General features: G+C 42.0%; 1 protein-coding gene across 1 annotated transcript in view; it reads left to right on the forward strand.

Moving 5' to 3' along the window:
- Positions 1 to 12,995, forward strand: part of CD2AP (CD2 associated protein) — a 77,982-nt gene that overhangs the window by 11,858 nt on the left and 53,129 nt on the right. Inside the window, exon 2 of the mRNA XM_063424099.1 lies at positions 10,283 to 10,443. Coding sequence (XP_063280169.1) covers positions 10,283 to 10,443 — 161 coding nt within the window. The remainder of the gene's footprint in view (positions 1 to 10,282; positions 10,444 to 12,995) is intronic.

Below are 12,995 nucleotides of genomic sequence, written 5' to 3' on the forward strand. Positions count from 1 at the left end.
AATAGCACAAGCCATCACTTTCTGCTTCTTGCCACTTCCCAGGCGAAATGTTTTGACCTCCTCTATCCTTATGAAGTATTAAATACCTGGAGGTGGTTGGGATTTTATTCTAATACTTCCCATTTCATGTCTTGTGCTGTAAATGGAAGAGCCCAGCAATTCTGCTCATAGAAGTGAGGGGCTAAATTAAATCCACAGTTGTAACGTTTATTAAATTTACGACTGAGTTTAAGACAAGTATTTCTGATCATTTTGGAGGAGACATGGTGGGGTGCTTCCCCTAGAGTTGATAAATCTGCAGAGAGGTATCCCTAAAACATTTTTCTTCCCATCTGATTGGCAATGGTGACTTATCTACAGCACACAGTTGTAAAATTATGAGGGTGTGTGTGAAGACGATTTGCTTTAGGTAAGTGCAAACTGACAAACATTCAATTTTCCATTGTGTTTTATCTTATACAGTGTTAAGCACTGTAATGCTCTCCAGAAAATTACAGGAGCCTGGAGTAGGAAGATGAGGCGGTGTGGTTTGTGTCTTTCAGGGCAGGCTGCTGGGCAGGGTTTCTGCTACTCTGTGTAGTTTCCTTCTCCAAGTCTCTTGCTAATTGCACCTGAGCCAGCATAGGAAAGTGATGTTTGATGTGGATGCTCTTAGACTGCAATGAGCTTTTCAATAATTGAAATAATTTGGGAGGAAGAGCCTACAATTTTAACTGTTTTCAACTGTTCATTTTCCTAATTATTTCAGGCATTCTTCCTCGAATGTAAAATTCAACACAAACTTTTTATTAAAAGTGCTTGCTGAGTCATATCTTGGAGAATGCACCATTGCCTTACCCAATCTAAAAATGCCAGGCAGATCCAGGGCGCCTTCCAGATGGATGAGTTCTTTGCTGACAGCATCAAGTCTCCTGGCTTTAGACTGTCTCAAGACTGCTATTTTTGTTTTTATTTTCCTTTTTTTAGGCAAGCTATGGATGTAGAGGAATTTTTGCTTTAAACAGAAAATATTTGTGCTAGAACTGGGTGATACAGCACAGAGCAAGTTATAAAAGAAGTAAGGAAAAATAGCAGATACTGCAGGGTGGGCAGAAAAAAAGGAAAAAGAAACTTTCTTCAAGTTGCCTTGTTTATTCAAGTTGACTTGAGACACTGGCACAGGCTGCTCAGAGAAGCTGCAGATGTTTCATCCCTGGAAGTACTCAAGGCCAGGCTCGGTGGGGCTTGGAGCAACCAAGTCTAGTGGAAGGTGTCCCTGCCCATGGATGGTCTTTACAGGTCCCTTCCAACCCAAGCTGTCCTGTGATTCAGGCACAAATATCTTTAATGATAATTTTGGTTACAGATCATACAAATAAATTAACAAATCCCGTCATTAACATGTTCTTTTTCAGAGATATCCTGTAACTTTCATAGATTTTTTTTATGCACAAGATCTCTCATGTCCCTCCCTGAAGTTTCTTACTTACACTTTTGATTTTACCTTTACAGCTGACAGGAAATGCTGCAGAAGTTGGCCAAACTGAAATTAGTTTCAGCCACTGAACACTTCTCCCAAAAATACCTTTTCATTGCCATGCCACTGAGACCTGAATCACAAACTCTGAGAGACCACAATCCCCAGCCAGCTCCAGGTGCTGTCTGACCACCCCCAGCAGCAGGAGTTCCTTCCTGAGGCCTAATCTAAATTTCCCCTCTGTCATTTAAAACCAGTGGCCCTTGTCCAGTCACTACAGACCCTGGGAAAAAGTGTATAAGGAAAGGATGCAATAAGGTACCTGCTGTCATTAGAAAGCAGAAATTGTGGTGAGACCCCATACTTCAGGAAAATGACAGAACTGCCTTTGTGCCAGCTTGTTCCTTCCTCTCTTGCAATGGTGGTTTTTCCCTTTGAGCTCATAGTACGAAATCAGCATGGGAAGGTGACAGTAGCTGGGGCTGTTGGCACTCAGATGTAGGCAAGCAAATGCTTACATGAGATATTGGATATTGTGAGAGTTTCAAAGTTGCTTTGTTGCCATTTTTTTGTTTGCTTGCTGTTGCTGGTTTTCTCCATGGTGTGTGTTTGTTCTGACTTCATTCTTTTTTTCCTGAAAACTATCTTTATAGCAGTTTAAAATACCCTCTGTGTAAGCACTGGAGAATACTTACTAAGTTTTCAACAGCTCTTGTGAACCATCACATATCCGACAGCTTTTTGATAGTGACGTGGGATAGTTAAGAGAAATTATTCCAGAAGAATGATATATTTTCTTGATAACAGTGCAATGAGTTTTTGATTGAGAAAACTCTGGTATTGAAATTCCCTAGTTTTTTAACATCTGATTGAGGAATGGGAGCTGCAGCTGAAAAACTGAGCTCCCCAGGCACAGTGCTTTGTCCTGGGGTGCATCGGGCACAGCATTGGCAGCCAGATGACGGAGGGGATTGTTCTGCTCTGCTCTGCACTGGGGTGGCCTCACCTTGAATATTGTGCAGTTGTGGACACTGCAGTGTGAAAAACATACCAAACTATTGGAGAGTATCCAAAGAAGGGCAACCAAGATGGTGAAGGCTGTGGAGAGGAAATCCATGTGAGGTCATCTGGCCTGTTGAGCCTGGAGAAAGAAGAGGGGAGACCTCATTGTGGTCTACAGCTTCCTCATGAGGTGAAGAGGGAGGCCAGACATGGATCTCTGCTCTGTGGGGCCTGAAGTAGTGTCAGAGGAGGTTAAGGCTGGATATTTGAAAAAGTTTCTTCACCCAGAGGGTGGCTGGGCACTGGAACAGCTCCCCAGGGAAGTGGTCACAGCACCAGCCTGACAGGGTTCAAGAAGCATTTGGACATCTCTCTCAGGCACTTGGTGTGACTCTTGGGGATGCTCCTGTGCAGGGCCAGGAGTTGGACTCAGTGATCCTTGTGGGTCCCTTCCAACTCAGCATATTCTGTAATTAATTTGGTGTTGGCTCACATGGGGGATGGTGCTCTGACTGCTCAGCCCATGTGCTGAGGAAGTGGAAAGGGGCTTGTTGGGAATTGAGCCTGACTGCAGCAGAGTGTCTGATTGCCCTCAGCCATCTAATGGCTTCTTTGAGCCTGCTGAGCCTTCTGAGATGGGCTGTGTTGAAGAGAGAGTGAAGGCTCATACTCACTTCAGCATGAAGTTGCTTTAAACAGAGCAAATCCTGTTGGCATCCAAACTGAGTCCCCAGTGGGTGACAGCAGGGTGTTAGTGGTGCTTCCAGAGACTGGGTGGACATAACTGAGCTGGTTTTATGTAGGATCAGCTTGGGTCCAACACATGTGTTTGTATGTATTGGAGGCATCCTCAGTGCTTGAAAGGATTGGTTTTTTGCCCAGCAACCTGAACTAATAAATTGTACAATTTAGGTTGTCTTTGAAATAATCCATGACTGGAATAATCAGCTCACAGCAAATTTGGAATTAATTATGTATGCTTAAAAGAAACTATACATAGAACAGCAAGAAAATCTTTCTATTTCATTGGCATTATCTTGTATTATTATAAACAAATGACAGAATTCTCATGGCTCTGGGCATTTTGCTTAAAATAAGACCATAAGTCAATATTTGAATAAATGAGGTCAGCATTATCTTAACCTTCAGAGAACCTTCTCTGCCACATCCCTTCCTTGTGGCAGCACAGTTTGCTTGGCTGGCACATGGGGTCAAAGCTTTGGGAGCACGAGGAGATGTGACTGCTTTGGTACAGAGCTGTTTGGCTGGACTGGCATGCCTGGTGTGGCTCCCTTGGGAGGAGGCACAGGTAGAAATGGCTCTGCCATGTGTCACTGCCACTCCAGGGGCTGTACAGGAGGCGCTGACCTCCTTCTGAGCTCCTGTGAAGGTAGAACATCTCTCATTAGTGATTTAACGCTTGCAGTAGCCCTTGTGATGCAACCATTTGCAAATCCTCCAAGTGGAATGTGTGATGGCTCTGCATGGCTCAGCTCAGTGAAATGTCTGCTCTTCTCTGTGGTGTGGCTCAAAACTAGTGACTGTACTGTTAAATATGTGTGGACTGCGTGGTCTCCATTAGCTAATTACACTTGTTCAGCTTCTTAATAGCATGGAACTGCATCCTTACCACCAGAGCTGACAGGAATCCAGTGGCCCAGTATCAATGAGGTGTTATGTTAGGATGTGGTTTTGTGGCACATACTGGCTTTGAGCAAAGCAGCAAGTGGTGAGGAGCAAGATGAGTGGATCTGTAAGGGGAAATTGCTCGTGTGAGGGACCACATTCAGGTTTCAAGTTTTGGACATTTTTATGTCATTGAAGTTTTACTCTTGTCCCATGGACAGAATGCCTGTCAAAGATTATTGTGCATTAAGCGCATTCCTGAGTTTAGTTTCAGTGAAAATTCCAGGTTTACTTTGTGAGACCATTCCACACTGAATTGAACCACCACAAATGAGGGTCGCTGACCCGTGTGCTCCTAATCTGGGCTGTAACAGGGATGTAGAGGTTGATCTAACATGGGTTTGAAGCAGTCCTGTCTGACCCTGCAGTGAGACATCTTAAGGAGATGAACTTGCAGAAAGTTGTTGCTATAAGGTTTCTCTTGGGCTGTTTTCTTTATCTGATTCACTAGTATTATAAATAAGTAGTAATTTAAGCAGAGAGCAGGGGAGGGGACTGGTGAATGCATACAGAAGAAAGCATGGGATCACAATTCTCAGGTTAAGATGTCGTGGAAATTAAGCTTCTTGGGTTTCCCACTCTCTGTTGGTGATGTAGCTTTGTTGGGCACCGTGAGAAGGAAGCAGGAAATACTGAATGTTTCCATCTGTTCAAGGTTCAGTCCCTGGGCTGATTCTCAGCTGGGTGCTTATCGGGGTGTGAAAGGAGGGGAAGGACTTCTGCACAAGGGCTCAGAGTGGTTTCCCCGATAGTGGGAAATGCAAGGCGCTCCCGTACTCAGGTTGAGGAGGAGCAAGCCTACATCTGTACCCCAAAGGAATACTTGGATCTTTGGGGAACTGGTTATTCTGGTCATTTGTAAACAGGACTGTGAAGCAGAGCCTGGAGGAAGCATGGATGCACACCAGTGGGAGCTCTTGGCCACGAGGGATTTGTCTTTGGTCCCCAAACCCTGGTGCTCACCTTGTGCATGTGTCTTTACAGGAGAGCTTTGTAGACAAAACTCACAGTTTTGGGAGCAGGAACTAAAATTTTAAGGGCAGTAGGAAGTCTGTCAGGCCTTTCTATTTAAGCGTCTGGGTTGTCATCAGTGACTCAGGTCAGGGTGACAGGAAATTATATGGTATTGAAGTGGAAAGAAAACATTCTTACAACCACTACTTATGTTTAACACTTACGGAGGTGTTTTCATTGTTCAGCATTTAAACACCTGAGCTACTTTTTTGGTATAAAGGTGTGTCTTAGGTGGCTGAACATATGCTATTATATTGGTATTAAGCCAGCTGGAATTCTTATAACTCATAAATGGTAGAAACATTTTTTGGGGGAAGCAGTTGGAAGGATCATTCTTCTTAAGCTCAGCACCTGATTTTGAAATAGTTGTAAAGAAAACTATGGTAGTTAAAAGGGTAAGATTGTGTCCTCTGTGGACAAAAGACCACAGTCTTTTGTCTCTAGTGTAAACTTGGTCTGCTACAAAATGAAAAAACCTTTGTAACTCTATTCATACATAACAAAATTGTTAGGCTTTGTTTTATGGGAGACTAAACTTTGGAGGTTTTACATGATAAATGTACAAGTGGAAATAACAGTACTAATGAAGTTTGTTTTGGTATCTAGCAACTGTCTTGTAATAAATTGGAAAAGCAAAAGCTCAGTTTCTAATGTAACTGTAGTTCTGCTGGCAAGGTGCTTCTGGAGGTCACACGACTTTCCAGGGTTGTTGTTCCAATAAATGACTTTAAACTGGCATGAAACCTGCCTGAAGAGACCTTCATGGAGCACTGCAGCAATAGCAATTCTTGCTGCTTCATGTTGGACTGTGTCCCTCCAGGCCTGCAGCAAGTTTCAGCAAGGCTTCCCCAGTATATGCAAGGATTTCAGTTATCTAATGAATCCCTCTACTCTCTTTAAAAAAAATGTAGAAGCTGTTGAAGTGTATTTTTCATGAGATTTATTTTAAATTTGGTTTGTGTCTTTTTTTGGCTGCTACAGAAAGGTCACTGGGTTCTGACAGTATTGTAATACCCTAAACAAAGTACCAAGAATGTGAAATTGTGTTCTTTGCTGGATGAGTGTCTATTTCTACTGAAGACACAGGCATCCTAAAATTTTGCTATATTTTCTGCTCTTCCTTGATTTATATTTTGATTTCTGTTTTAGGGCTACCAGAGGGTCTTAGTTGCCTCTAATAGACAATTTTGGAAAGAGTCTGAGTAGCTGAAGGCATCCTTTGTTTACAGTCAGGGAATATGGGTGTAATGTGGCCATGCTTGTTGGGAGGCTTGGCCTCTGCTTTGGCACAGGGATGTGGTTGGCAGAGGAGCTGGTAGGGGAAGGTTTGGAGAAGCAGGGAGGCCAGCAGTGCCTGAATGCCTGGTGCAGGCAGTGGGAGCTGTTTTGTCAGAGGTATTAGGTAGGACACTCTGTGCTGTGGGGAGTAACACAGTCTGTAGCTGCTGACTGACTTTGACGTGTTTGGGCTGTTCTATCACAGAATCAGTCAGCTTGGAAAAGACCTCTGAGGTCATCGAATCCAACCTATGACCAAACACCATCGTGTCACCCAGACCATGGCACTAAGTGCCACATCTAGTCTACACTTGAACACCTCCCTGGACTGTCTATTCCAATATCTGATCACTCTTTCACCCTTTTGTGAAGAATTTCTTCCTGATGTCCAACCTAATTGTTTCATTCTTGTTTTGTTAGTGAAGTTGTCATCTTATTAAAAAAGCAAGAGCTGAGCAGACTCCTCCCACAGAGCTATCTTCCTGTGAAGATGTCCAGTCAATAATTTTTTTTGTAGTTGTGTTGATTTTAATCAGTCAGTTGCCTCTGAAAATGGGTCAGAACCTTCAAAGAACACCATCTGGAAGGTTCCCTGTGTATGTTGGAAAGCTGTCATGGCTGGATGACAGACTGTGTTTATATATGATTAAGTGGCATTTGTTTGGTTTCATTTTTTCCCACTGCCTCTTGTGTTCTCATTGGGCACTGCTTGGTCTTTTCCACACCCTGATTGGTGAGATGTCCCTGAGCCTTTTCCCAGCTCTTGCAGCCTTTCCCTGTTTGCAGATCTGTGAAAACTCAGGAGAAAGTTGTCTTCCCCTCTCAGGTGAACTTCGGTGTTTCTGGATGTGCTAGAAAAGCACAGTAAACCTGTCAGTGTTCTGCTTAAGCCTAAGACTGTTTTTTGTTTGAGACTTGATAGTTACAGACCTTAAGCTGCAGATAATTGATTTGACTGGGGTTTGAAATGGAGAAAGCAGTGTAAAAAGCAGAGTGGAGATAAGATATGTGGGTTTGATAGCTTGTGTTGCTGGAGAATTCTGCTGTACCTTCTACCAGCTGAGAATTTTTTAAGAAGTTTTGACCAGCTTACATTACTGGAGTCCACATTACTGCTGACTGATTGCAGTGTATTTGTTCTTGAGTAAAGTGTTGAAGTGAGGACCTGAAGCATTACAGAATTAGTACAAGCATTAAGGAGTATAATCAGTAAACTAATGTAATTTCTAGTTAGCGTTATGATAAGGAGTCGCGATTCCTTAAAAACACTTTCTGTCATCGCTGGACTTTGTTTTTACTTGGGTCAATATTATACTTTAGGATGTTTCAGAGATTTATTTAATCTGGACTGTTTTGGCAGTACAGAGGTTTCTTGCCTGTCATGTAGATGATTCAACTAGTGCTAATTGCCAATATTGAAAAACAAAACTTGTAAATGTTTTTCTTGAGGACCACGTAGTAGCAAGACACAGAATGTGTAGCTGCTTGCTGTTCCTCTGCCATCATAGGAAGATCTATGGGATGAAACTATTTTAACATTCCCCATGGTCCCTTGTGCTTTACAGACGAGGCAACAGAATTCACATCTTGTTTATCTGTGCATCCCTGAAATCAAGGGTGACAAATACAAGAGGAAGTTGAGCACATAAATTTCAAGTGTAAGAGCTGATGTCTCTTTACTGCTATTTGTCTTTGAAACACAAAGACATGTGGATGACTGGGAGGTTCTTCAGGTTCTGGATTTGTTGTTGGCATGACCGAGTCAATGTTTTTTAGTCTGGAAAGGTGACCAAATGAATGTGCTGTGTATTTCAAACACAAATACAGAAACCAAGGGCATTCTCCCAAGAGAATAAATAAGCTTTCAATAGAATTGGTTCATGTTGGCACAGTGTGGGTGTGATTATCTACTGCTGCTGTGGAAAAGGGACCAGGTGTTTGGCAGCCCAAGTCGCTGCTGTGAGCATTTGCAGCGACTGACACTCTGTTGTGATCCACTTTCCATGTTCAGCTTTTTAAAGCTGTCCTGTAGTCTGTATATTGAAATATGCTACCTGCTAATGTGCTTCAAAACAGTGTATCATGAGAGAAATGTGTGACATGGATATTTCTTACGTTTTTCTACATTTATAGATTTCCAGAATGGCTGAGTTGAGTTGATTGGAAGGTGATGTTTTCATTTCCAGACTCCTAGGTGACGAATGGCCATTGTCTTTATGATTTGTGACTGCCAGAATTTCCTGTATGTTTGGCAATATTTTATGTCAGCCACTCAAGAGACAATTCTGTGGAGAAGCAAGGCAGAACCACTCTGCTTGCTGCAGGCAGTGATGGGGGAATGTGATGCTTTGAAACAAGCTTAGAGAGTACATTTGGCAAAAAGAAATGTCTGCAGTACAAAAGGTGTGTGCTAGAAGTTCCGGGTGTGTAACATAGGCAGGTAACTCTGGTGATGACTTCTGTTCATAAGGAAGTAAGTGATTTTTTTTGTAAAAGGAAGAAAGCAAAATTAAATCTTCATGTTTGTCTACTGGTTCCTTTATTAATGGGTGTATTCAGAAAATAGTTTGCCAGACATATCATTCAAGCATTTCTTGCATTCATGGCACCATCACGTAGTTCTGTTTTTTATTAAGGGTTTTCTGGTGTCATCCATAGGCAGCAGAGGGATAAAGACTTAATTGCAATCATTGCAGCTGCACTCGTGATTAAAACTGCCCACAGATTGGAATTACACATTGGTTTAATGCAGCTGTGAGTTCAGTAACAAGGAAATAATGCTTCTTCCCATTTGATTCCTTGATTTTTTAATTAATTGTTGGGTATTACTGTGCACTGGTAAAATAGATTAACCTGGGAAAAAATTTCTACAACCATTCAGGATTTCTGTCTTTTAACCTTGTTGTGGTCTTGTGCATTGTGGTCTTCAGAGGAGAGGAAGCTTTCAGTGAGGACAGTGTTTTAACATTTGACAGTGCCTGGATATTTGACTGAATTTGCGTGAGGAAAGATTATTTGATTGCTTCAAGTTTGTGGAAATTTCAAGCATGAACAGAATTTCTTGATGAACAAATGGGTCTTCATGGCCAAACACGCCTTAAGTTGTCAGCGACTCTCATAGATCTTGTGCAACAGATGGACAAGTATGTGAATACACTGCTGTGCTCATAAGGATGTAAACATAATTTTATCAAAAGTAAAGCTCACTTGCTTGTTCTACTTCATACAAACCAAGTGACTCTGAAGGAAGATGCTTTTTACATAGTTGCAATTTAATTTGTATATTGTCAATCACACACCTTCTGATTGTGTTGCATTTCTTGGATCAAACTTGCAGAAATTCTGAGTTGTGCAGCAATTAGTTTCTTGCAAACATAGTGGCAGGCTCAAGTATGAGAATTAGCAAAGCATTGCAAGTGTGTACCATCCACACAGTGTCTGATCCTTGGTCCCAAATAAGCACTGAGTAAGAGGCACTTGCCCTGTGGGCAGTGATTCACAATTGGTAAATCTTCAGCTGGAACTTGGTAGGGGAAGAGAAAACAATTCTCTTCCCAGCAATTGCCGGCAATTCTTTCCACCACACATGAACAAAAACCTACCCACCACCACTAAAATATGACCTGGTGTCATATTCCTAGATTTACTTTATTCTAATGGGTGACTATTGAATGGTTTCTCCCTCTCAAAAATACATGGGAGTGTCACAGTTCACAGGTGAGCATTGCTGTGAGGGAATGCCTGTTAGCAGTCATTGTTAGGTTTGCTTTTTGAACATGCATGACTTTCAAGTTGCATTTCCCAGTCTGGGTTGTATTCACTGAGTATTTTTTTTTTCCTTTTTAGTGGACTATATTGTGGAATATGACTATGATGCAGTGCATGATGATGAGTTAACAATCCGAGTCGGGGAAGTCATCAGGAATGTGAAAAAACTGGAAGAAGAAGGATGGTTGGAAGGGGAGTTAAATGGCAGAAGAGGCATGTTCCCTGACAATTTTGTCAAGGTGAGTTTTCTGCATTGGCCTGATATTCCTGTGATGGTGTGGTTGGGTCATTATCACTGAAATAGTTGAATACACAACAGCTGTATTTGTAACAGGATGATTTTTTTTTTTAATGGGAACACATTCAAGGTGCTGACTTTTTAAAATATGCTTTTGAAGATTTTTTTAATTTGTGCTGTCTATTCTTACATTAGCATTTCTTTTGGTTACTCTTGCATTGTGTTCTGTGTCACTCTGACTTCTGCAGGGTATCAAGTAGTCTGTAGCCATGGTTACCTGCTTTAGTGGGATGAACTAATTAAAAAACAAAAATATAAGAAACCCCTAAACGTACCCCTACAGAAGACATTCAGTCATGAGAGAGTTGGGAAAGTGGGGTCACAGCTCAGTCAGCTCATCTGTAATGAGCAGCTGCGTCCTCAGGCTGTGCTCATGTGGGTTCTTCAGCCTGGATCAAGCTGCTTTCGTTGAAGGGGCGATTCTGCTTTACCCTGGGCTCTGCTGCTGACTCTGCCTTTTTTGTACTCTGCAAACTCCTTGGTGTAACACTTCCATGCAGTCCAAGTGAATGTAGATACTCCTGCCCCTTTTGAAGTTCTTTGCAAACCAGAACTATCCAGTGTATCTTACTGTGATACCTTCATGTTGTAAAACCTAAGGGGATATTGGTCAGTGCTATTAACACTTCTTTACACTTGCTTATTTTATTTGACAATTTTTCTGAAAAATTGAAAAAGCCAAATTATTATTTTCTGATTTACTGTGAGGAGTTTTAAGATTTTCCTTTTAAAACTGATGGGAACAATCCAGTTGTTCTCAGAGAGGGTCTTCTACCAAGGGAAAGTTTGTATGAATGTTTTTCACTTATCTAACATTCTGAAGTTGTTGCTAGTTTAGTTTGAAGTCATTTTTGGGTTTTGAGTCCTGTATAAATACTAATTTGACCTCAAGTGGTGTTTTGGTGATTATTAAGCTGATGTTCTTAATTAACTCTCAAGTGCTGTGTAGGAAGAAAGCATCAGACTCAGCTCTTTGCTGGTTTGTGTGTCATCAGTTTGTTCTGCTGAAGAGCAGAGATGGGTCAGATGTGACATATTTCTGTATTAATTACCATACTTGTTGGGTGTTTTCTTGCCTTTCTGCAGCTGTGACTTTTATAAACTTTGTTTAAAATTATTTCTCTCCTGGCATCTCAGCTTCTGGATATTTTTAACTTTCTAGCTGCTGGATGTCCTGAATTTCAGGGGACAGTGAGTTTTCTAGAAGCCGTAGGGGTTTGGGAAGTTGTGTAGAAGAAAATTCCCACTTCTGTTCCATGACAACAGGAGTAACTTGCCTTCTTGGTGCTGGAGCTGAGTGAAGTTGTGAGGCTGATTTGGGAACCTTTTTCCAAGGTGGTATGTTCAGGCTGGAAGGCTTTTGTGCAGTGTGAGATCATGGGAAAGCATTGATTGTTAGGGCGGTGAAAGTTGTGTGTTTTCTTCATGGTCAGTTTGATTATAGTTTCTTTGTAACAGTTAATTTACAGGTAGGGATAGTTCGAGAGGCTATTTCTGGGAAAGCTGTTACAGAAAAATGGTGTAGGTTTTTTGGAGGATTTTTTTTTTGGTGGGGGTTTTTTTTGGGGGGGTTTTTTTTTTGGGGTTTTTTTGGGGGGGGGGGGTTTTGGGTTTTTTTTTTGGGGGTTTTTTTTGGGGGAGGTTTTTTTTGGGGGAGGTTTTTTTTGGGGGGAGGTTTTTTTTTGGGGGGAGGTTTTTTTTGGGGGAGGTTTTTTTTGGGGGAGGTTTTTTTTGGGGGAGGTTTTTTGGGGGGGCTTTTTTGGGGGGGCTTTTTGGGGGGGCTTTTTTGGGGGGGAATTTTTTGGGGGCTTTTTTAGGTTTTTTGGGGGGGGTTTTGCGGGTTTTTTTGGTTTTGGGGTTTTTTTTTGTTTTTTGTTTTGTTTGGTTGTTTGTTTTTTGTGTTTTTTGTGCCTCGTCCCAATGCATTCCCATTTGCTGCTGCAGTAGGTTGTTGGATCATGCAGCAGGATCTCTGGGATGCTGCTCTGACCAGACTGCTGCAAGTACCAAGCCTTAGCAGCTAAACTCACACAGCCCTTGTTGGCCTGGTGTGCTGTGAACACCTGCGAGGTGTGGGTGACCTGCTGGAGGGAGGTGGAAATGAGCTCCAGCAGGGCTGGACTTTGGCCCTGTGAATGAGGAAAGGCCCTCAAGAAATGGATTTATTTGTTTGCCGAGAGCTACCACCACCATTAGGAGTGGTAAGAACAGTGAAGATGCTGACAAGAGATGAGTATTGCTGACTTTCCATGACCCACATGAAAGAGAAGGAGCACAAAAGTCTGAAAGAGGACAGAAATGTGAGCAGAGAGCACAGATTGCTGTGTGCAGTACTGAGGGTTGCACCAAGTTTTATATGTTTGTTGCAAAATTCTGGGGCTGTACTTAAATATTTATTACTTCCTGAAAGGATCATCTCTCTCTCTCCTGTTAGGAGTATAATTTCATGCATTAAATGAGGATCTGGCCTGAATATATTACGTGGTTAACTTT

The sequence above is a fragment of the Prinia subflava genome, chromosome 2 (genome assembly GCF_021018805.1).
Source record: "Prinia subflava isolate CZ2003 ecotype Zambia chromosome 2, Cam_Psub_1.2, whole genome shotgun sequence".
Taxonomy (NCBI): domain Eukaryota; kingdom Metazoa; phylum Chordata; class Aves; order Passeriformes; family Cisticolidae; genus Prinia; species Prinia subflava.